We start from the raw sequence: 23,803 nt of genomic DNA on the forward strand, positions 1-23,803 counted from the left end.
TGTTTGATGTTGTTGTAGCTCCAGTGTTCTTTTTGAGTTGACGTGGATTCAGACAAACTTAAGGAAGCTGGAAGCTGTCTCTAGATGAAGTGGCAGTGTGTGTTTAACATGCAGCCAATTATTTCATATGCTTGCTGCTGTCACAGTGATGTCAGTATCATGGTGTTGCTTATGTGGCTGTTAACATGGTCTCGTGACATTTATATGCATAGTGATAATTACAGCAAGTTATGGCAGAAAGCCACCGGTCCCTCCTTCGGATATCCTGTGTCTGAAGGGACAGATGGTAAGCGCACCACATTTGCCATTAGGGACACTTTATTAATCAGTTATTTTCATATTGCTGTAGTACAAAATGTCTGAGTCAAGAGTTGTGCTTAGAAGCAATTTGTGTTCGTGGCTGGTTTCCTGTATGCATGCTGGAGCTTTTAGATGAGTAAAGGTTATTCACTGATCCATGCAGAGACGCTCGTGTGTGAAGTCTGCAGTTGCACAGCAGGTCTCTTAATATTTTAGGTCTGTTCAGAAACCCTAGTGCTGTTGTGTAACAGGAGCTGGTAGACCTCTCAGCACTCAGAGGCTGATGAGTCGAGGTGCTCATGAGTTGGCCTGTAACAGTAATAGGAACAAAACTTGATGCAGGTGTACTAGGCCTCAAATAACTCAGCAACCGTTTTTCTGTATTCATCTTACTCTTTTCGCTATAAACACCACATTTGACCACCTCCCCTCTACCCTTAATGACAAGTTTTGACACCTCGGTGTTTATCAGTAAAGATGTTGTTTGATGACCATTATGATAGTTTCTGGGTTTTTCAAAGGGTAGCTGAATAAGCAGAGACCACCCTCACGAATCTGCACACCCAGTCATTTTGTTCTATAAGCAGCTCAATTCAGAAAAGACCTTAAAGGGTTACTCCTTGTAGGATTTCAAGCGTTAAAGAGTTAAGGGTAAAAGTTTTGAGACTTCCTAGTAAAACAGATGCTACTATATTAACTTAACACTTATAAATATTTTTATTAACTTGCATGCATTTAGAGGGGATTGTTCATCATTTTGACAAGTATTTGTGCTCACTGTCCAAACAAGGCTTAATATACATATATATTTTTAAACACACTGTACGCACTTAAGCAGAAGCAAGCTGAATATTAGTCATGAACACAAAAAGTGGTCGTGAGTCTTACTTTCACAGTTAGTGCACCTCACTGGAAAGGAAGACACTCTTATGTAAACTTGCTCCAGAAATACAAAATGGATCACCTTTAGCGTTCTTCACGGATGTTGTGGCAAAAGCTCAAGAGCTTGGCTGATGTTTGACCTTTTACTGTGCTCAATTGGATCCTGTTTGCGGATAGTAGTTTGAATATGGCAGTTAGTCTTCTAAATATAAATTCAAAAATCTTCCAGTTTTTTCAAAATATCTTATGGCATGTATAACTATTTGTATAAAAACAGACAAACGTAAAACAAGAGCCAACAAAGAGCTATTAGATAAGAAAGGAAGCAACAGTAAAGTAAGGAAGCTTCACCACAAAGCTTTGACACTGTAACAGTATTGGGGAATTATAAAGCAAATACATTATTGATTCAAAAGGGTAGTCTACCTAAAAGAACTTATAGGATTTACAGGTAGCCCTCAGACAGCTTTGTTTCATGCTGTTTTAAATGCTAACGTTTCCTCTGTGACTAATGTGGAGGTGTGCTGTCAGTCGCAATTTGAGGTTCTAGTCTGTGAGCATTGCCTCCATTACTGAATCTTTTAGAATTGACCTATTTTATTGGTGCCAGCTGTTAACATTTTGTCTGGTATCAACTTATGCAAAGCAGGGTCTGCACAGAAAATACTGTAGATATAGAATTACAGATTACCGTGCTGTTTTAACTCTTTATTCCAAAGTGTTCAAGAAAGCCACTGGACGTTTGTATCTGTAAGATTACTGAGTGTAGCAGGGAGTGCTGACTGACTTACTTTACTCCATGATTCATGTTTTGCATGATGCCTTTGGCTGACACTTTCTTCAGCCATAGCTGATGTGATCAGCAATTCAGCGGTCTCTTGATTCCAGTGTAGAAGCAGCAGACATGCGTCTCTGATTAGCAGTGGTCACCCCCTGGTCCAAAGTCCTGTCTCTGCCTGCAGTCACCATGGTGATGTAGGGTACACATGCAGATTGTTAATGGGGTGAAGAGAAAGACTCAAGAATCACAGACTGTGATGAAGAGATTAATGCTGCCCCATAGGTAGGTTTTATAAGGTGACATTCTGTTTTAAGACACTAATCCCCGTGTTGGATGAAAATGAATGAGCACAAATCCACTTCTCTTGGTTTCATGGTATTTTCTGGAGCTTGGGAATCGGATCAGCTCAGGCTAATTCAGAGGAGAAGCTTCCTTTCTGTGACTCGTGTCATTTATTACAGGCTGCTACTGACAGTTTTGATCATTGTAAAGAAAAGGGAAATAGCTGTGTCCTAGTGAAGGCCCCATCACAGTAGAGTGCATAATGCTGGGGTTATTTGGTGCTATATAGGCTGCTTGTAGTAATGGCGTCCTTTCTACTTTTGTCAAAAAAAGGTGAAAGTAAGTTGCACTTTATTCAGAGCTCTTCTTCCTGAGTGCTGATAAAGGGAGAGAGCACACATTATAGCTATTTCTAAAATTGCTAAAATGGTTACCTGTAGATTTAGAGTAGGTCTTGTTTATAAAAACGTCCGTACTTTCATACCTTGCACTGTTGCACACCTTATGATGTATGGAGTGTGCAAACCCTTCAAGCTCTGTTCAGGTTCCCTCTGAGCAGTCCAGAAAGTTGATTGAAATTCTGATCTATTTTAATATATAATAATTCTGTTTCGAAGCTTTGTTATTGTCACTTAATTACTTAATTGCAGACAAAAAATGTCTTCATACTTTTCTCTAATCGTTCATATCTTTGAGGAAGCTGTCAAGTGGTTATAAATCATTTAAACTGACACTGATTGGAGGTTAGCTCATTGTGCAAAATTCATTGGCTGCAAAAGCATGTAATTTTTTTTAATTGCAAGCTAATAATGATACACAGGTAGGTGTGGCCCCACATTCCCAGAGGGTGATTTAGATCTTTTGCATCATTGATGTGGTGATAACATAGCAGTCATTACCTCACTAAGTTGAATTGGGTTGCTTTTTGCTTTAATAACTAGAGGAACGTGTGTATGTCTGTGCAAAGTTGAGTTTGAAATCATTTGGATGAACAGTTTTCATTTTTTACCAAAAGGATTTCACAACAGTTGGCGCACGGATACGTCAGCTGCAGGGCTGCTCTACTCTGTGATTGGTTATTGCTTTAAGCAGCTGTGATTTGTTATTTGGCTGTCAGCAGGCTTTCATCACCGGGTACACTGGCAGCACAGAGAGAGCTGCTGTGCACAGTTGATGCATGGGGCACTGGTAACTTCATTATCTATCATGTGACGTGCCACCCGGATATATTCTGCTTTATCAACCAAAATGCTTATCTCCAAGCAAACAGCTGAGCTGCTGTGCACAAATTCACAGTTCCAGTGAAGCCTGTAGAAACAATGCAGTCGTGCCCAGAATAAAGCCAGCAAGTCGAAATGTTCTTTCCTCTGGAGAAGCACAAAATATGTGTATCTGGTGTTTTTATTAAAGAGTTTTCAGTAGGAAATCCAGCATTTCCTGAACTATCAAAGAAATGAAAACGCACACACAAAAGCTGCAATCGTTCTGTCTCAAACAAGCACAGCTCAGTAAACCTAAAGTTATTCAGAGACATGCCGTGCAGTCTATAACATTATAAGTCCTTTGTGATGGATCACAGCAAAATAAAATATGGTTGTAAAATGAAGAGATTGCTTAGCAAAACATCTAAAAGTAAGTCAGCCTGTCAGTATCATTGCTGCTCTGTCTAATGTTAAAAATCATTGACATTTTGCTTTGTGAAGAGAATTTGAATTTAATTCCAGCCTTTCTTCTCTCTGTGTTTCACAGATGTTCCCCCTGCAGAGCAGGAGAAGCTGTTTATCCAGAAGTTGCGTCAGTGCTGCGTTCTCTTCGATTTTGTCTCAGACCCACTGAGTGACCTGAAATGGAAGGAGGTGAAACGAGCCGCGCTGAGCGAGATGGTGGAGTACATCACCCACAACAGGAACGTCATCACCGAACCGATCTACCCAGAAGTGGTTCACATGGTCAGTATTACAGTAAACAGTGGAAATGAGAAGCTTGGACCAGTTGTTTTTATTTTATTATTTTATTTTGACCTGGCAAATGTTTAATAAGTAGAGAGTATAAGTGAACATAATTAACTAAACTTAGTTAGCCATCTTTGTACTTTGTATCACTCAACTCCTGGAAAAAAGTAAAGCCTTGCATAAAAAGCGATTTGGTTACTCATATTGCAAAAGTATGTGTGGACTTTCTGTCTCGAAAGGCTACATCTTGTGTCAACTTAACTTTCAAAATAAGAGTAAGGGAATTTTCCAGTTGTAAATAGGTCACATCATTGTCTGAGACGGAGGAAAAAATTAAAATAAAATGCAAAATATGTTGCCAAGATACATGGGACTCCCACCCAAGTCAGGTTTAAGTGTGAGGAAACTCTGCCACCAGTGTTTCCATGAATGAAAGCTTTAAATGATTTAGAATAGAACATTAAAATCTGTAATGTCCTGTGATGTACTAGTGCTGTGGTTCTATAGCTGATGATATTTCTCATAAAGCTTTTTATCCCATAGAATATGCAATGTGTGATATGGTTTGGGGAATGTTTTAGTAGTTTAGGTCTTAAAATATTCACTTACACAAACTCTGCATTGTTCCTTTATAATTGCTTTATTTCGTGTTAGCGAGATGTCACGTGTCACTTCTCTTACTGTAAAATTGTGTAAGTTGTAATTGTGAAAAAAGGCTCAGTGGAAGCCACATGGCCTCGGAGAGCCATCTCACCCGGTAGATTCCCTTTTCTTTCTTTTTTTCATGTTTGTGATGAAGCTGATTTGTTTTCTTCAGTTTCGTTTTCGCAGCATGGAACGAACATTTTGTGGTTTTCACTTGACCCATTTTAGTTTTTATTTTGGTAGTTTTTTTTTTTTTTTTTTTTGCCACAAATCTTTTAAGATCATTTAAATAATTCGTATGCAACCAGGTGATCTGTTTGTTTTCTTCAGCATGTCTCTTGTTTGAATTTGTCTAAAGATTGTTCGTGTATTGCACACCCTAAATTGTTTGTACCCCTCAATGGTGTAGGTCTGAAAACTGCTCGTTTAATCAGGGTGTTGCCAGTGCAGCTGTGTTGGAGCTCCTGCTGTAGATTGGAGAGGTGTTCCTCTTAGGTCGTGGTCTCAATGTGTTCCTGGTGCCAGATTTGCTTTCCCAAGCCAAATTAAAAAGCCTTTGATGTTAATCAAAGGCCGGCCTCAATGCCACATGGTAAACTGCAGATGATCAAGGTGCAAATTTCCCCCCGTCCTCCTTTGCCTGGGCTTTATTTGATCAATGCGGCAGAAAATGCAACTGAGCTGTCAAATCAGCATAAAAATATACTCTTACTCCTGGCAGCGCCTGTCCCCGTACCCCCTTAAAGACAAGGGCTCTTTGAAGTCCACTGATGGCTTTTATGATCAAAGTAAGTAAAGAGTGACACGACATTTTCCTTTATGGTAATAAAGTGTATTCTGATGCTAAAACTTTGCACATTATTTACTTCCGTAAGGTTTCTGTATTTCAGAGCATTTTTGACATCTCAGTGTTCAAGCATCATTATTTAAACGGGCATTATTTGCACTACATGGCACTGTAACAGTTGTTTCGTTGTCCTGATCTATTTGTTGAAAGTAAGGAGTGATTTCTGCTTGGAATAATTACCTGATGGTGAATGAGAGTGTTTTGACCTCTGATCGACTGGAATCCCAAAGGAGTTCTGAATGCGCCGTCTCAGAGGCAAAATAGATTCTTCACAGTCTGGGGTCTGTACAGTCACAGAAATAGGCCAGTATGGACAATTAGCGCAAGAGACTGTTGATATCCAGTCACCTACCACCTTTTTATTAATTCTTTAATACAAACAATACCTCAAAGTTGATATATTACACTGAACTTGTTAAAAAACAGTTTAAGTCTGATATGTTTGCACAATGTGTATTTAAAATGTAATCTCAAAATACTTCACTGGTCTTTCTTTCCACAACATTTTAACGTCTTTGCCCCTTACAGAGTCTGCTGTATTTTGCAGATATTAACTTATCCATATTGCACATTTTTGGTGATGAATCAGTTTCACAGCACTGCTCTTAATCTGAAGAAACTAATATACACCAATCCCCAAATCAACGCTCACTGCCTTGTTTTGCCTAGTATACCTAATATGTGCTGTGGATGTAGCATGAAAAATGGATACATTTCACAGCACAGTCAGTCCACAGATACACAGATTCATCGTAGTTAAATGTATGAAATATTAAAAAGAGGAAGATACGAGCTCAGAGAACAGAGAGAAGCAAACAAATCTAAAGGCTGATTAAAAAGCAACATGAAACACAGTAACCTACACTCTGTTCTTGTTTATTGCTTTTCATAATATCTGATTTTCATTACATTACAGCATTCCAATTTTGACATAACTGTGGCTCGTAGGAGTACACTCAAACCTAAAGGTAACATTAGCCACAGCAGCTGCTCGTACTGAATTTAATAAGGCGGGTCTCCTTCACAGCCGGGGGCGGTGCTTATCAGGTTTTGACGTCTCAGTTGGTTTTAACCTCGAAGTGCTCAAGAAGGAAAAGGAAGGAGAGGATGTAGTCGACTCATAATTTGTGGATCCAGACAATTTTTAAAAAATGGCAAAAAGTGGATTTTGCGACATTTAAACACGTTTATGCTGATAGAAATATTTTACTTGTCTTTTAAAGGCAGTTTGGACAGTACATGGTCCAATGGATTTGATCTATTTGTTACTACAGGTTACTGGCAGCCTACGTAAACAAAGAAATGGTGATGTTTTAAGTATTGTGTTTTTATGCAAATAAAAAGGGCAGAGGCCACCGCTTCCTTGAGCGGTTTGGATTTCTGTTGGGGAAACGTCTTTTTCAAGTTTATATTTATCTGGCATGTCCGACTGTCTGTCCTCTGTTTTTGTTTCCCAGTTTGCTGTGAATATGTTTAGGGCATTGCCGCCGTCATCCAACCCCACGGGTGCAGAGTTTGACCCAGAGGAAGATGAACCCACTCTAGAAGCTGCATGGCCGCATCTACAGGTACATGCATCACACCCACATACATGGTTTAGTCAGAAAGAGCCTGTTCACCTATTTCTGTTGTTTTAAAGTCTTTGCCCCTCTTCCACAGCTCGTCTACGAGTTCTTCCTGCGGTTCTTAGAGTCACCGGACTTTCAACCAAACATAGCCAAAAAGTATATTGACCAGAGGTTTGTATTGCAGGTGAGCATGTTGCTAGAGCACAGCTTCTTTCTCTGTAAAGAGGAGCTATGATGCTCATTTCCACCTTGATATTTTTATTCTTAACTAGACAAGCTTTGCATGATTGATAGTTCAAAATAATCCTTGTTTATCGTATACCAGTGCTTGGTCCAGCCTCTGTTCGTGCACTGTCTAAAACAAGCTGTTTTAGCTCCTCTGCCTTTATGCATGTGGGTGAGGCATCTGCGTGTACAGCTTTGACTGTGCGCACAGATGCCTGGAAAGAACATATTGAGGATATCTGCTCTCCTACACATCATTTGAGGCCAATGTTTGTCTGAAGTTCAGTGACTAAAGCAGCCTAAGGCCTGAAGTTTTGGCTTTTTCAGATTACCGGTAGTTGCGCATACACTGAAATCATTGTTTGAAGCTTTAGCCATGTTTAGTATGAGCATGCATTTCTGCATTTCTGTAATAGTATCAATGTGACAAAAGAATAAAAACCGTAACATGCCCACTTAAGAGTATTGTATGTAGTACTCGGTTACGTTTAATTTTATTGTCCCAGTAACCTTCTTTTTGTGTGTGTGTGTGTTTCTTCAGCTCTTAGAACTTTTTGACAGTGAAGACCCCAGAGAAAGAGATTTTTTAAAGACCACTCTCCATCGCATCTATGGGAAGTTCCTGGGCCTTCGAGCATACATTAGAAAACAGATTAATAACATATTTTATAGGTGAGTGTGTGTCTTCCATAGCTACATTAATGGTGCTTGTTTTGTTTATGGTTTGTTTTTTTGTTTTTTTTTTAAAGGAACATTATTGCTAACTTGTGTGTGTTTGCCCTTTTTCAGGTTCATTTATGAGACTGAGCATCATAATGGAATTGCAGAACTACTGGAAATACTAGGCAGGTAAGATACTTTTAGATTTGTTAAAGCAGCTGCTGTTCACAGTATAGGGCTCAAAATATAGGTTTGTTTTTTGTGTGTGTGTGTGTGTGTATACACGTACACAAGTGGTCCGCAGGTGCGCATTTGCTATCAAAATAAAAGATGCGCACCAGATAAGAAGTTTCAACATGCGTTTGCATACATATTAAAGGCACTGTTTTGGTCCACTAGAGTGGGATTTTCATGGCATATTCTGCACCACATCTCTGTGCGTTCATCATTTGTTTGAAGCCAACTCACCTCCTCCAACCACTTCTCCGAGAATATGCGCTTCTTTTGCGGACTCCCTCTGACATTTCTTTGGAGGTGAAGGAACACCAAAGTAATTGCTTAAAGGAGCTTGCTTCTTCGACATCTTTAAGAGTTCTAAACAAATGTCTGTCTTCCTCCAGAAAATCTTATGCACGCAAACGTGCATTGCAACTTCTGATCTGGTGCGCGTCTTTTATTTTGATAGCGAGAGTGCACCTGCGGACCACTTATGTACACCCCTGTGTGTGTATATGTATATGTGTGTATATATGTGTGTACGTACACACACAAACAGTATGTGCAAAAGTGTTGAGCTACCTCTTTTTTCTTTGTAGTTTGCTAGGATAATGGCTAAAGGGTGCAGTGATTTATACCATTTGCAAATTTAAATGGAAATGGAGTATATGAGGCAAAAAGTGAGTTTGCACAGTTTTAGTAAGTTTGAGAGTCAATATTTAGTAACGCCACCTTTATCCTTCAACACAGCCTGCGCTTTCTTGTGATTTCTTCGAGTAGTCTTCAGAAATAGTTCTCCGGGCTTCTTGAAGGACATTCAAAGCACTTCTCTGGATGCAATTGAAAAATGAAGCTGTTGGCAATCAGATGCTTTCCAGATGGAGTTGTATTGTGGAGGATACAGATTTCGGTGCCATCACTCCATAAGACTTGTTGCCACTGATTTCAGTCCAGTCCTTGTGTGATTTGTCATTTTCATTAGAACATTTCTAATGAGGCTTCAGTAAACAGATAATGGGTCACCTGAAAGGCCACATGGTATTTGCAAAGTTGCTATGTATGGACATATTACTGGTTCATCCCATGAGTTGAGAGATTATTTTGTGTTCGTAGGTCTGTGCTGAAAAAAAATTTCTCTGATAATGTTCAAGTACAAGGACTGAAAATGAGTGAAAGAACAGTGTCCAAAGAAAGTCTTTGAAAGAGCTTCAGAAATCCTGCAGAACTATTGTTCAAGACCATTTCAAAAATGACAGGCTGACTCCTTGGAAGAAATGTATAAGAGCATTAGTGGTGGCTCAAGACTTTTATTAATATTTAGATGCAGAATTATTGTAAACTGGAGTAATTTCTTCTCTAATAACGATCTTTCTCACAGCATAATCAATGGATTTGCATTACCTTTGAAAGAAGAGCACAAGATATTCCTGCTGAAAGTCCTCCTGCCTTTGCACAAAGTCAAGTCCCTTAGTGTGTATCACCCACAGGTAGGAATTTTCTTATGCCTTGTTCTGCCTTCCTCTGCTATAAGCAAAACGCTGTAACAAAAGTATGTCTTGAGCAAAGTCTTTTCACTTGGCAGACATGCAGGTAATGCCTCAAAGCAGTTATTTTGTCAGTGAAGCATGTATCCAATGATAAAAAATGTGGAGTTAGTCACAACTTTAACTCTCAATGTTCACCGGATAAAAATGCACATTTCAACTTAACAATCTGGTCCTTTTACCCCTAACTAATGTTTAAAAATAGCGTACCCATGCAAAAACTGACATCTGTGCTCATGTGCCAATGCAGCAACATTTTTTTGCCTGATTAGAACATTTAGGACAGCCGCCATCTTTGATGTTACTTTATTATGTAGATTCTTTAGTTTGAGTGCAATCTCTCTCCCAATAATATTTATGATACTTCTGATTTTGTCAAAATGAAAACAAATGCCGTTTCCTGTTTTTCCCTTTTATTTCCCAGCTGGCCTACTGTGTGGTACAGTTCTTAGAGAAGGATAGCACCCTTACAGAACCGGTAAGATTTATTTATTTTGATATTGATTTTTTGGCATTTTTTTTTTATTATCGATTGACCTTCAAGCTCTTTTCAGACATACGTCATTCAAACTCCTCAAGACAGTATTCTCTCTTTGTTTTATGGTGGGTAAGGTCGGAGCAAACATAAACACGCTCACAAGTCCTCACAAACCTGCTGGAAGGTGTTTTGGATTTTGTGTGCTTGCATTAAGGCCCTGAGATCAACAAAACTACTTTATGAATATGTTGACTACTGTTTCTGCTTCTACTGATAGTTTTTGTAATGTAAGCTCATGTAATCCACCATCAGCAGATTAATAGCTGACCAAAATCAGCTGTCCAAACATTCCTGCTTCCTCTTTAATAAGCCTGGTATCCTGCCTGTGTGTCTGTGTGCGTAGACGGTAATGGCATTGTTAAAGTATTGGCCAAAGACCCACAGTCCAAAAGAAGTTATGTTCCTCAACGAACTGGAGGAGATACTGGATGTCATTGAGCCTTCGGAGTTCGTCAAAGTCATGGAACCCCTCTTCAGACAGCTGGCCAAATGTGTGTCAAGCCCGCACTTTCAGGTCTGAACCACATCCCTGTTTATTTTGATGCGTGTTTTAGTTAATCGTACAGTGTGCATTCTGTTTGTCCGTGTACGCACGTGACCCTGTGAAAAACTGTGTTGTCAGGTAGCAGAGCGAGCGCTGTACTACTGGAATAATGAGTATATCATGAGCCTGATCAGCGACAACGCTGCCAAGATCCTCCCCATCATGTTCCCGGCCCTTTACCGCAATTCCAAAACCCACTGGAACAAGTGAGGCTCCCCCCACCCACCCCCTCCATTTATCTGTTTATCTTTATGATGAAGTGTATGAGGATAGTACGTAAGCAAAGCAAGTGACCTGTGGTAACCTTTTTGTGTCTGCAGGACGATTCATGGGTTGATTTACAATGCTCTGAAGCTCTTTATGGAGATGAACCAGAAACTGTTTGATGACTGCACCCAGCAGTTCAGGGCAGAAAAAAGCAAGTAAGTAATGCAGGGAGACATCACACCCATTTATACAGCGCAAGCTACAGTTTCCTTGTTCTCATTACAGTGTTAGAAACGTCATGGAAAACATTGTTTAAACATCATTGGAAGTGGAAAAGATGACTAAGTAGATACAAACTAAAACCACAATCTCTTAACTTGAAAGAGTTTGGGTATATAACTTTTTTTTTTTTTTTTTTTTAACATGAGTTTATCTTTCAGCAAATCTTCTCTGTTTTGAAGAAGTCTCTTAGGACTCTGTGTGTGTTTGTGTGTGTCAGAGAGAAAGCCAAATGGAAAGAGAGAGAAGAAGCATGGGTGAAGATTGAGAATCTAGCAAAGGCAAACCCACAGGTGAGCAAATAAATAGTAACCTAGCAATTCTCACAGTGCTGCAACCCTCTCAGTGGTTTGCAGGGTATCTCAGTGCGAATCAAGCAGGGTTTGATGTTTTGGTGATGAACATCAGTTGGTGTTTTGACAAACACTCCAACTGAGAAAAAAGGAAAAAGAGTTTCTAGTTTTTCTTTTCTTTTGTGTATGTGTGGAAGCAACAGATGGAAAGTTACAGGATGGATTGTGGGGAAATGTATGTCCAAAAGCTGAGGATTAAAGTCATTGAGAAAAGTTCTGCTTAAAGCTAGCACCTCTCACAAACCTGTATATTGGATGATGCGATTCTTTGTGGTTAACTTTTCTTTCTCTTCCTGTGCTGCAGTTTGTCGTGTATGTGGACTCAATAGGATCAGGGAGTCCGATGGACATGGAGACAGATGGGCCACTGCTAGACGATGTCAACATGCTAAAGAAAGCAGTAGTTGAGGAAGCCACACAGGTCAGTGTGTGTAACATTTAATATGCATGCCTATATCTGAGGGGTACCACACATTCTCACTGAGATGTGCACAAGCTTTGATGAATATCGCGTTAATATGAGACCTGTTTACATTTCAGATGTTAGAGCAGTCAAGTAAGTCTTAATGAAATCAGATACGTGGTCATAAAAAGCAGAAATCTGGACACTTTTATTTATTGATACTGACTTTGGCGCCAGGAATGGAGGTTTATTTTTGTTTGAAAACAAATAAATGTGGTTATGTTAAGTGGAACCACACAGCCACAGTCCAGCAGTCCGTTGTTTTTTTTCTTTCATTTTGCTTCAAAGCAGCAGAAAACTACAAGAAATGTTAATAATGAAGAAAATGTGTGAAGTGAAAAAAGCTAATAATAATACTGCAAATGAATTCCACTAATCACAGCTCATTTTGCAGGATGCTGGGGAGCCTCTCTCATTAGTTGACATAAATACAAAAGCAATTTTAGGACATTTAAAATTGTGAACGGTGCAGCTCAGGCTTAGCGACATTTTTCTCATGCCGTGTGCCAGTCACTTTGCCTAAATCGTCCAGTTTGGTGTGTCTGTACTGTTTTAGCGATAGCTGTGCTGTAAATAAAAACCACGTTCAGGCCCATAAATATCTGTGTGGCGCGTGTGAAAACAGCAGCACTATCAGGGGACTTTGTAGTGGTTACTGTGCAACTGCCGCTGCCACCAGCAGCTTTTCAGAAGCACAAAGACGAATGCGGATGTTCCAATTCTGCGCGATCGATGCAGCTCCTAATGCGTCCTGTCATCACTTTGTTTTTTTTGTTAATATCTGTCAAATGCTAAAATGAAGAATGCTGTCGACCGAGCAGCACAGAACCTCTAAGCTGTCTGCACACTCCTGTTTGTGTAAAGTATGTGGGTGTAGGACTGTTGCAGACAGCATCTTCACATTTGTATTGTTTTGAAACAGTGGTCATAAAATGCACACATACAGTGAATTTGCAGGTTGTTGGTTAAAAAAACATTTCTTCAGAATCACAAATGAACTTGGTTTATGACTCAGCTGTTTGGCCCCACAAGTAATTCCTGAGCAAAGATGGTTATTCCAGCTGCTGAAACGGAGACAGATTACATAAATCACTTGAGCATCCTGTCTGCCTTCCAAACCCAAACAACAGAGATGGGATGAACAAAGAGTGTTAAAGGACAATATTGCCAGAGACTTGTCCATGCTGCACTATCACATTTTTCTTTATTATACAGTTTTGAATTGTATAGCTTATCAGTTTTGTCATGTAAGTGAGAAAAAGGTTTGAAAGGAAAGCAAATTTCAGGAATTAAAATCTTGTTCGGCCTGTAAAACGGGCCTCTGTGCAGAAGCTTAGGTTCATGAAGTGGGGCTGTAAATGCATTAGTTCTGATTTTACTGATCCCTCTTTGTGTCTGTGTCTAGATCCAAAAAGACCAGCGCAGAGAACGCCCGTTGATGCGGAGGAAATCTGAGCTCCCCAAAGACATCTCCACAGTCACAGCTTTGGAGTTGCACCGAAGAGCAGAGGAAATGTTGACGCCACACGATGGCCATTAAGAGACCATCCCAGACCTACCATAAACCAGCAGCATCCACAGTGGAATCACAAACCCACGGAGGGCCAGCACAAAAACCCCCAAAACAAAACAGAACTGTGGTATCTCAGTCCAGCCCAGTGCAACACAGAAATGAACGATCCCAGCTCCACCTGACACAGAAAATGTCTAAAGCCACACATCTAAGCCAGGTCCGGCTTTGCGAGACAAGCGGTGCTCGGTCCTTACTGATCCCCACCCCTTCACCTGGTTCTTGCTTGCGGTGCTGGGATGTCCTGCATGACCACAGCAACCCCTCGTATACTGAACTTCAAATAAGAAATTGTCATAATCTCCTTTTCTTCTGTTCTTTTTTTTTTTTTTTTTTTTTCCCCTCCCCCTGTCCGCTCAACTTGTGTTTTGGGGTGCTGTGCTGCCCCCTTCTGGTCATTTTTCTCAGGTGTTCTGTTCTGGTGTGTGTGTGTGTGTGTGTGTGTATGAGCAGTCTTCTTCTCGTCTCTTCTTTATCGATGTCAGGTGCTTGTACAAATAATAAGAGCCCCCAAACTGTAACCTCAATGGAGGCCATCTACAGTGGGGTGAGACTGTGTCAGTTCTTTCTGTATATTTAATATTGGCTGTTTTTTCTCATAAAATTTAAACTAGATGGCTGTTTATATTATATTTTCCCTTCATGCTATATTAGGAGCTCTTCTAAGATTTTTAAAAAATCACGTCCTATCTGAAGAACTGTTCTGTTGCTTGCTATTATTTTAGGATTCATTCATTCACTCCATTCATCAGGACCGGGCCACTCCTGAATTCAGCAGGGGTGTGTGTCAAGGATTGGGGGGAAAAAAAAAACCCTTTTAACTCAGTGCTGTTCATCAAACACGGCCAACCTGACTGAGGTTCCAGGTTTTTCTTCTGCACATCATTATTCCCGTGTAGAAACCTAGTTCGGTGCCAACTTTCTCATTTAGTTCCTGTTTTTAAGAAAAAAAGATCTTTTAATTTTGAAGGCAGTCAGTTAGCACGGCTTCCCAAGCGTCTATGGCTTAAAGTTTACCACATGTTCAGAGCATTTTTTTTATCAGTCACAGCGATGAGTCCGCGGCCCAAGCATGTTTGGCTGCCCGGTTACATGAGAGCGGATTGTGTCGATTTATTTTTAGTTTCCTATTTACGTCCAGCCATTGTGTGTTTAACATGGTTATTAGCATTCAGTACAAGTCACTATCATTCATTTAAGGCTTATGAGAGGTTAAAGAGATGTACTAGGTTGTTTGGGATTAACACGATGTTACTGTGTGTTGAGAGAAGTTAAACAGGGGCAGAAACCGTGCCGATAATGAACTTTGTCTTTTTTGTTTTTCAAATCTTTTCAAGCAAGATCCTTTTATTTGTACAACAATTGGTAGAGAATAGATTGCTCCGTAGAGGAGGTATGTTTGGTTTGAAGAGGTCAAACATAAGCCTTTCTTTTCACAGTGCCTTTTGTAGTCGGAGAGGGTATTTACTCAACTGAGAACAGAGTAGCAGCATGACATAAAATGTCAGATGATTTCAAAGGTTATAACAGTAGTTTCCATAAAAAACGTATTCAGGTCCATTGTTGGACTTCTGCCTTGTTGAAGCTACGTAGTTGGATCCGTTTTGTTTTTTTTGAGTTCAAGGCTAAAGAGCAGAGATGGCGTGGTTGCCCCAAACCACTTCAGCAAAGAAGCACTTCCTGATAACACTTGAAAGACACTCACAACACAACTGAAACTAAAACAAACTAGTAAACATTTGAAATCCGTGATGCTGTCTGTCTTGGTGTGTGTGTGTGTGTGTGTGTGTGTGTGTGTGTCTGTGTGTGTGCGCTTGTTTGAGTGTTTGAGTCCCCTCCCCATAGTGCCTGTTGTTAAGAGCTAGCCTATACAGGAGAGGAAAATCACCTCCCATCCCAACTTTTCTTCTTCCATCCTGTGGCCCCTCTATTTCCGTTTCACTTTTTCTGATTTGTCCCATAGTCTGATCCTCTCTTGTCCCGCCCTCCACCTACGTGCCCACACGGTGCACGCCCTCTTCAGTTTAAAAACACAACACGAAACAAAACCTGTAGGGCTCGTTATTTGAGCACGTGTTTGCTTCTGGATGCTTGCAAGTTCTTTTTTTTAAAATTTGTTTTGTTTTGTTGTGGTTTTATTCTTCCTTTGCTCGCAGAACCTCTCTGTCAGTGTTTTCAACTGAATGTGCAAATTTGTAAATAGTACTGCAACCACACTGTTCAGTTCTCTCCATGTTTGTCTTGAAGAACAACAGTCATTCAAGGCTTTCACCGAAACCCGACAAAAAGGAAAGCGATTCCATCCCGGCTGAAGCGCAGTGCTGGCTCCCATTGGTGACTGCTGTTCTTCTTCAGATGGCTTTAATATTGGCTTCTTTGGAGCTCTCTTCATTTGACATAAGCTTTGTTTTTGTTTCTTTGAAAAGAGTTATATTTGCAAGTGTCCTTTAGTATGCGTCTGATACTAAATGGCTTTGTCTAATATTGTACATACAATGTACTTTTGTGTTATAACTATTATTAAATGGTAGATTTCATATTTTGTACAAAATATCCCGTGTACAGATTACAGAGGTTATTAGCAACTGCAGACAGTTGGTATGTGGGACAGAGTTCAACACATGTAACTATTTACAGTTAGAAACCATATAGAATTTGGATAGTTTTTTATCTTTGTAATTTTGACATCTTTTCCATTTTTTTTTTTTCACCTCCAGATGTGTTGACCCTACATACATGAGCTTTTCGTGTGTGCTTTTATCCAAATCTCCAGTGGTGTACATCTATCTATATACAGCAAATAAAGAGAACATGTGAGTTTTATATTTTCATCCTAAGAAAAAACAGTAGTGTGTGTGTGTCATCTTTTTTCCTTGCAGTGCTCCTGATGGTCACAAGTTCATGCTTGGACTAAATAGTGTTGACATTTTGTAACTTTTTGATCCAGATGATCATCTGCTCTGTTCATCTGCTTCATCTTTTGATTGCTCTGTAAATATCTAACACTCCACAAGCTAAAATAACAAAGATTCTGTCTGAGTGGTGTCCAAAAAATGACGTGGGCTTCATAGATCATTAGGAAACCTTACGGGGGAACCCAGAAGCATCACCCTATAGCAGAAAACTCGTAAGCTGGAGAGCAAATGGCATCTCTGTGATTTAGAAGATCATTTAGCCTGAAGTTTATTTAACACAATTCAGTGGGCTACATACTGAACTTAAAAGATAGTGTTGATTCTTTGGATCTATCAGCAGTGGTACCAATACTATTGATATTTAGATCAATCTTCCAAACTCTAGCTGCCAGTAATTTCTTTTAAATGTACAGCCAATCTTTGGTTTGCGTCGGGGTTAATTGTGGAACTTAATTTGATGCAGTGTGTTTAGTGTTTATAGTAAAACTAAGACAACCAGCTCGAGTGTGTTCAAATTGATGTATTTCAGTTTAGTAAAGTTTAGTAATTTTTTTAAGTTGGACAAGAACAAATTAGCTTTGAATTTGAAGTCAGAAAACCAAATAAGCCAAACTGTGGGAGCTTAGATTACATGGCCTAAAAAGTCTCCAAACACTGCCCATCCAGTATATTTACACATTAGCAATGACAGGTTGTAACACACACATTTTTAACACGTCTTAATGTAACTCATCTTCTTTATTAATGAGTGATTAAAAATAATGAAAAACACTAAAAGAGGAACCCCAGATCCCCAATCCTGAAAAAAATACCCTGATGCATCCACAAGTTACTAAAGAAATAGTGTTTTGCTGCCACCTGCTGGAGAAAAAAAGTATTCAATATTTGAACCTCAACACGCAGATTGTCTTGTCAAGAAGCTTAATCGTGAATTGATGTGGTGCTTCACTTGCTTTCAGTGCACTCATTTCTCACACTTTTAAGATGCAGACTTCATGCATCTCTGCAGACCTTTTCTACCTCCAAATTAAAAGATGATTTGGCATTTCAGAACTAAGAAATAAGAGGGGTGCGCAAAGTATTACAGAAATGAAATGCACATCAGCTTGCCACCTTTGATGTTTTCAGCCCTTTATTTTTAACATTAAAAGCTCATTTTCAAAATAGAATCTCATTTGTTGTTGGCGTCCCGTTAATTATTTATCATTCTGAAAAAGTATATAATCCAGTCAGTTTGGTTTCATAATTTTACGCTGGATTACAATAAGAGTAATCTGTCTTGCGTTTTCATCCTTTTTTTATGGTACTTTTACCAACCAGTTCCAGCCTAAAATGTGATCATATCCTCTTTTCAAATCAGAAGCAGTGATATTCATTCAGGTATCATCTGAAGGACACTGCTTTCTTTTTCTCCTCTTGTCTTCGAGAGTTGCTAGGTGCTTCCATCAGCCATTCACAATTGCCCGAACGCTCTCTAAATTGGCTTGTCTGAGGTCACTCAAGTTTCACCTATGAGATCGCGCATTGCATTGTGGGTACATGTGGCAACAACATCAAGACACTGCATCAAACACTAGCATTTCCAGCACCAGTAATCATTAATTCTGCGGTTTTAATCCCTACTTTCATTTTATTTGTACCAAAAACAGTTATGTACAAAACGACGGAGAACACGGCAGGTCCGTACAAAGACAGACTTGACGAAAAGCCCAAAAAAAAAAAAAAAAAAGTACGAGGGAAAAAAAAATAATCAAAGGAGCATACAGAGTGGAGTAAGGACGTTAGCGTGCTGCCCAACTTTCATCACGCACATATTTATTATTATATGATCCTGAGTGAAGTGTGAGTGCAACACTCACAAAATGTTTAGTAACTTTAGATCCCTGCAACAAGCCCAGGTCCAGTTTACTTTGGTGATTTGGACTATTCCATTTCACGGCTGTTGTTACATTTTTTCTTTTTCTCCTGTACAGGCCAACGCAATCTATTTGTTGTTTCAGGTTGTAGTATTACACAACATTTTCAGATCTAATAGGAAAAAAAAAAAAAAGAGTGTTTTGTAATTCATTCAATTTTTCTTTATTTATAAATGGCAATATTGTTTCATTCTATTATAGAATCTTACAAGAAAGAGGCAAAATTGTATTCCATTGTGCTTTATTAGCTGCTTCGGTGAAAAACAAATCAACAATGAAAAAAAAAACACAACATACTGGAAAACAGTTATTCATCACTTGCTTGCTTCAATACAACACTTGGACACATATATGCAGACTTTTCGTGGCTGTTTTGATCTCGCTCTCTCTCTCTCAACCGATCAAATCTCGCTGTGGTAGCAGCTTTACACTCGGTCTGACCCAGGTTGGTAGAGGGGCCCCAGTCTGGATCGCATTCCAGCATTTTGTAGGCTGGTTTTTCTATAAAACACATCAAAAAAATTGGCAAACATTAGCCCGAAAAGCCACAGTGAACAAAGCAGCATAACGCAACGAATTCAAATCAATATTTGTAACCTACATCAACAATTATGTTACGATAAATTAGGTAATAACTACAACAGAAGACTTGCCTTTGTGGAAATGCTTGGAGCAGACTAACATGTGAGCTGCAGTGTTCTGAAACGATATATTTGGTCTTCAAATTGCAGCAATCCAGGCCATCCGTCGGCTCTGTTACTTCGGAAACGTGGCTTAAACAATTTCTCTTCCACGACGTAATCCGATAACAACCGATCTCTTTACCCGTCGGCTTCCCGTGGCTGTCATGCGACCGGCTATTGCAGTTAATAATACAACAGCTTCTTGCCATTTTTTGTTTCTTTTTAACGCCATGTGACTGTTTTCATGTGAAAGCCTGCGTGAGCTAGTACCGCTTGCCACTCTTTCCCAGAATCCTTTGCGGTTTTGCCCCTGAAAGACGTCACATTTTCAATCTCTATTCATTTGAAGACAACAGTGAGGTTTGGCACCCACCCTCTTGTGTCTAGCACCCCTGCTGGGATTCATCTGCTGAACCCAAATGAACCAGTTGGGATTTGGAAAACAAATAGACTTGCATATTTTTCGCTCCAAAAACACACAACTGTTGGGCTGCTGGCATGAAAGCAGAAGGGAAAGTGTGTCAATTATTTAATTTCTTTCTTTCTCGCTTTGTTGGCGTTTGATCTTGCGCCCTTGTTGCATTCAGCAAACTTATTATTCACAGATTTCTATATTTACTCTGAATGGGCATAATGACCCTTGTTCCTAAAAGCTTGCTCTAATGAGGATGAAAAAACAAAAACTAGAAAAAAATCCCAGTTGGGCTCATTGTCAACACGTTGTCCTCCAATTATCTAAGGAAATATTCCTCAGGGCTGCGTGCGTCATTGAAAATCAAAATACATCAGTGGGTTTTGTGGGTGGCTAAAAGGCTCTGTGTATCTCTCTCTCCCTCATCTCAGATGAGGTCACATGGGTTCATTGTTTTTGCCTGCAGTCACACTCTTGTACCACACGTCTCGACTTCAAATATGGTGTGTTGCTCCCCCCCCCCTTTTTATTTCACTCTTTTTTTATTAGGATGTTCTGACAGCGTTCCTTGACTGTCAGTGCTCAAATCTTGTTGTGCGAACCCCCCCCCCCCCCAGTCCTTGCAACCAAAAAGCATCTCGTCACGACAGGAGATGTCAGAACCTATTGCCATGGAAACAGTGCTCCAAAGTTTGGAGCGTCGACCCCCATTTTGACTATATCCAATCAGATTTTAGGAAAAGCTTTCGGCTGTGCATTACTTTAATCGGAAGTCTGTTGTGGGCACATCTGTGTGGACCAGATATTACGTCTGAGTGATGCTTGCGTGTGTCTTGTGTGTGTGTGCATATGTGTGTGCATATGTGTGTGTGTGTGTGTGCGCGTGTGATGTTTGCAAGCCAAGAAGTGACTCATCATATCACACAGGGGGTCTGGGATTTAGCTCTGTGTCCTTATATCCACTTCATCTTTTCCTCTCGTGCTGGTGCTGTGCAACACCTGAAGTCTTTTTCCGGAAAGCGACGAGTCACACCTCGCACTCCAGCCGCTCTCCCCCTGAGGATGGAGAGCTGGGGTGCAGCCCAGGCCCGCTTTCTTTGATGCTCGACACTCCGGCTTCAAAGTCATCAGCATCAAAGCCGAGGACTTGGGATCAGGCCCAGGAGCAGCCCAGCATCCTTACGTTCGCGCACACACACAGGCAGAGACAACTTCACTTCAGGTTCGTCCGGCTTGAACAAAGCAAACTTCCTTACAGGGACACCACAAAGTTTGGTAAAACAGCACTTTGCTTAAGTGTTTGAAGATATAACCCTGCCAGTGAAACTAGAAACAACCCTCATGTTCTGTAAAGACTTTTATTTATGAAGTTAGACCTCATCAGTATGACTCACAGCTCATTCTTTGGGAGAAACCCATTCATTATTTGACAGAAATGATTTCAAACTTGAACAAGAAACCTTGGAAACACAACTCTAAACTCTTACCTATGATTCTTTGACCATTTTCAGCAGCGGCACGCAGGAACTTCTGCTGCTTTTACTCACTGAAATGATGAGTTTGTCCAGACCTGTAAGGGCCAAAAAAGGGATTTGTAATTTGGCTTGAAACAAATTATTTGCTCTTTTTACTTTAAACCATACTTCACCATGTTAACCCAGAAAATTTTAATTGTTTCAACAATTAAAAATGAACACATTAAATATCGATTTGCATATATATGTTTTCATTTGTATAATTTCTCCAAAAAATCCCGCATTTTTCTGCAGTTTAGGGCTCACAGTAGCACCGCATGTATCTGATTGCCTACATCAGGTTTCGTTAAGGGGGAAGAAAATCACACTGATGATGTAGAAGTCTCAAAAAATCATGCATAAATGTTGTACACTTGGAATCAAAGCGTTCAATTTGAAAACGCAGGCTGCTGGCTTTCTTGGCTGTCAGTAATAAAAAAAGATGAAAACTTCATTTTACTGTTATTATTTTCTTTATTTTTTTTAAGCACAAAAGCAAACAATGTTTAGTTGATTAATGAATAAAAACACAGAGTTCAGCTGTGGTCAGATTTAAACATATATTGATGTTATTAGTTCTGAAAAGAGGAAAAATGTCATGTTTCTATTATCTTGATTACTGACTGTGTACTCTCAGTGCTGCTTTTAAATTAGGTTTGAGAAAATGAGTCCAAAAATTGAATTCATCTTCAAAGTATTTTTAAAGGGACATTTAAAAAAAATAAAAGAAATAATACCAGACTAAGCGCTGTGGCCTGAGGACAGCATTCACGTGTGTGTCTTTAAAAACAGTGTGAGGTTTAAATAATGAGCCTGGAAAAAAAACTGATGTGGAAAAAAAAAAGCAAAGGTATGAAAGTCTGAATTCAGATCAATAAAACCAGAGTCGAAATCCGATCCCACATCTGCCTGATCAGAAGACTGCGGAGTCTTGACATTATTAGCCTGTTCTCTCTCCACAACTAGTTTCCTGCCTGCTCCACGTGCACGTGGATGCACGTGTATGTGCGTTTTCGAGACAAAACTGTGTTAACCTCTCTAGCAGTAATCCTGCAACCTGCCACTCTGGGCACAACAGAGTCGTACCAGGACAGCCTTCCATGTCTGTCTGAGACACACAGAACCTTTATTATCTTGCAGTGATTCAGGGGCATCTGGGGACAACCTGATTGTCTGCTGAATCCACGCAGACGCATAAAGGGCTCGGTGGTGTACAACGAACCCACCGGTAACTGTGTGACGATGTGCTGGGGAGATGAACCAGAACGGTGTTTGGAGACGGCAGCCTCACCTGACTGTCTGGAGCCTCACTGCTCTCGGCACACAACGTCAGAGCACACTTGAGGGACTTGAAGGGCAGAAAAGACTGTGCAGAGCACCGAGTTGTATACTTGTATTTGGAAATATGTCAAAAAGGACGAAGGAAATTGGAGGAAGGAAGAAAAAAAGCCAGAGCCAGGCAGAGGCAGACACACACACACACACACACACACACACACACACACACACACACACACACACACACACACACACACACACACACACACACACACACACACACACACACACACACACACAAAGCTTTTTCACACTCTTTGCTCTTTTTCCACTTGGTTGAGCAATAGCTGAAATGATGCAGGCAAACTTCTGCAGAGGAGGATGTTCAGATGAGAAGCTTTATCTAAACAGCACTGGAGAATGATTTTTTCTCAGCATGTGCATGGCTGCATTCACGTGCTGTGCATTTGTTTTTTCAGGGTTTTTTTTTGCAAGAAATTCAATTTTAGGCACATCTTTCACAAACTATAACACAGGTATAGCATGTCTGCAGATGTAAATGCATGAACTATGACTTAATTGTGGAAAAGCATATTCTGCAACTTATACATGATTCTTTGCTTGAAAGTCACACAGGCTCTTCCAACTTGCAGTGCAAGGTAACAGAAGGTAAATGAATACAAGCTTCTTCTGATGGTTAACAAAAAACAGACGTGGGAGTGTCTGCATGTTGGCATTGGGGTCAAGCTGATTTTGGGCGGCTTGGTCTCCAGAGTTTCTTATAGAAACACAAAAAGCTCTGACTTCATTGATTTTTGCTGCATGTGGCCGGGGATGGATAGCCTGCTGGAGGTCGACCCTCGGGAAGAAGGGTACATATTCATTCTAATGTTAAACCAGCTTTTTAACCTCTGAAGTTCGTCCACGGCACATGGTTGTTTGCACATGCTGTGTAGACCTGAGATAGATTTTCCTTTAGAGCAACTGTAGGGCTCCTGTGAGAAGAAATATGCAGGGCTGTCAGCTAACTGCCCATTAACATCTATAAGCAATAATAAAAAAATAAATCAAATAATAATCATGCACGCATGCATCATGAAGAGCCAACAACCAAACATCCTCATTGTGCATATGCAGTTTTAGCAATGCCATTGCATGTGCAAGCTGCTGTGACACAAGCAGCCTTGCACACATATTGCTGTTGCTGTTTTTGCACATCTAAAGCTCAG

The 23,803-nt window shown here is 40.1% G+C and overlaps 1 protein-coding gene across 3 annotated transcripts in view; it reads left to right on the forward strand.

Annotated features, from left to right (window-relative positions):
- The window catches only part of ppp2r5cb (protein phosphatase 2, regulatory subunit B', gamma b), a 29,583-nt gene extending 12,881 nt beyond the window's left edge, over nt 1-16,702 (forward strand). For 2 of the 3 annotated variants that reach the window (XM_040017443.1, XM_040017444.1), the window contains 13 exons: nt 3,995-4,194; nt 7,147-7,257; nt 7,349-7,441; nt 8,024-8,154; nt 8,272-8,331; nt 9,737-9,845; nt 10,327-10,380; nt 10,784-10,954; nt 11,063-11,190; nt 11,305-11,406; nt 11,691-11,763; nt 12,128-12,244; nt 13,692-13,826. In XM_040017443.1, coding sequence (XP_039873377.1) covers nt 3,995-4,194; nt 7,147-7,257; nt 7,349-7,441; nt 8,024-8,154; nt 8,272-8,331; nt 9,737-9,845; nt 10,327-10,380; nt 10,784-10,954; nt 11,063-11,190; nt 11,305-11,406; nt 11,691-11,763; nt 12,128-12,244; nt 13,692-13,826 — 1,484 coding nt within the window. Of the gene's footprint in view, nt 1-3,994; nt 4,195-7,146; nt 7,258-7,348; nt 7,442-8,023; nt 8,155-8,271; nt 8,332-9,736; nt 9,846-10,326; nt 10,381-10,783; nt 10,955-11,062; nt 11,191-11,304; nt 11,407-11,690; nt 11,764-12,127; nt 12,245-13,691 lie in introns of all 3 variants that reach the window. The other variant, XM_040017442.1, reaches the window with a different exon arrangement.
- The last annotated feature ends 7,101 nt before the right edge of the window (nt 16,703-23,803 follow it).

This window comes from Simochromis diagramma, unplaced genomic scaffold (assembly GCF_900408965.1).
Source record: "Simochromis diagramma unplaced genomic scaffold, fSimDia1.1 OVJJ01000802.1, whole genome shotgun sequence".
Classification (NCBI taxonomy): domain Eukaryota; kingdom Metazoa; phylum Chordata; class Actinopteri; order Cichliformes; family Cichlidae; genus Simochromis; species Simochromis diagramma.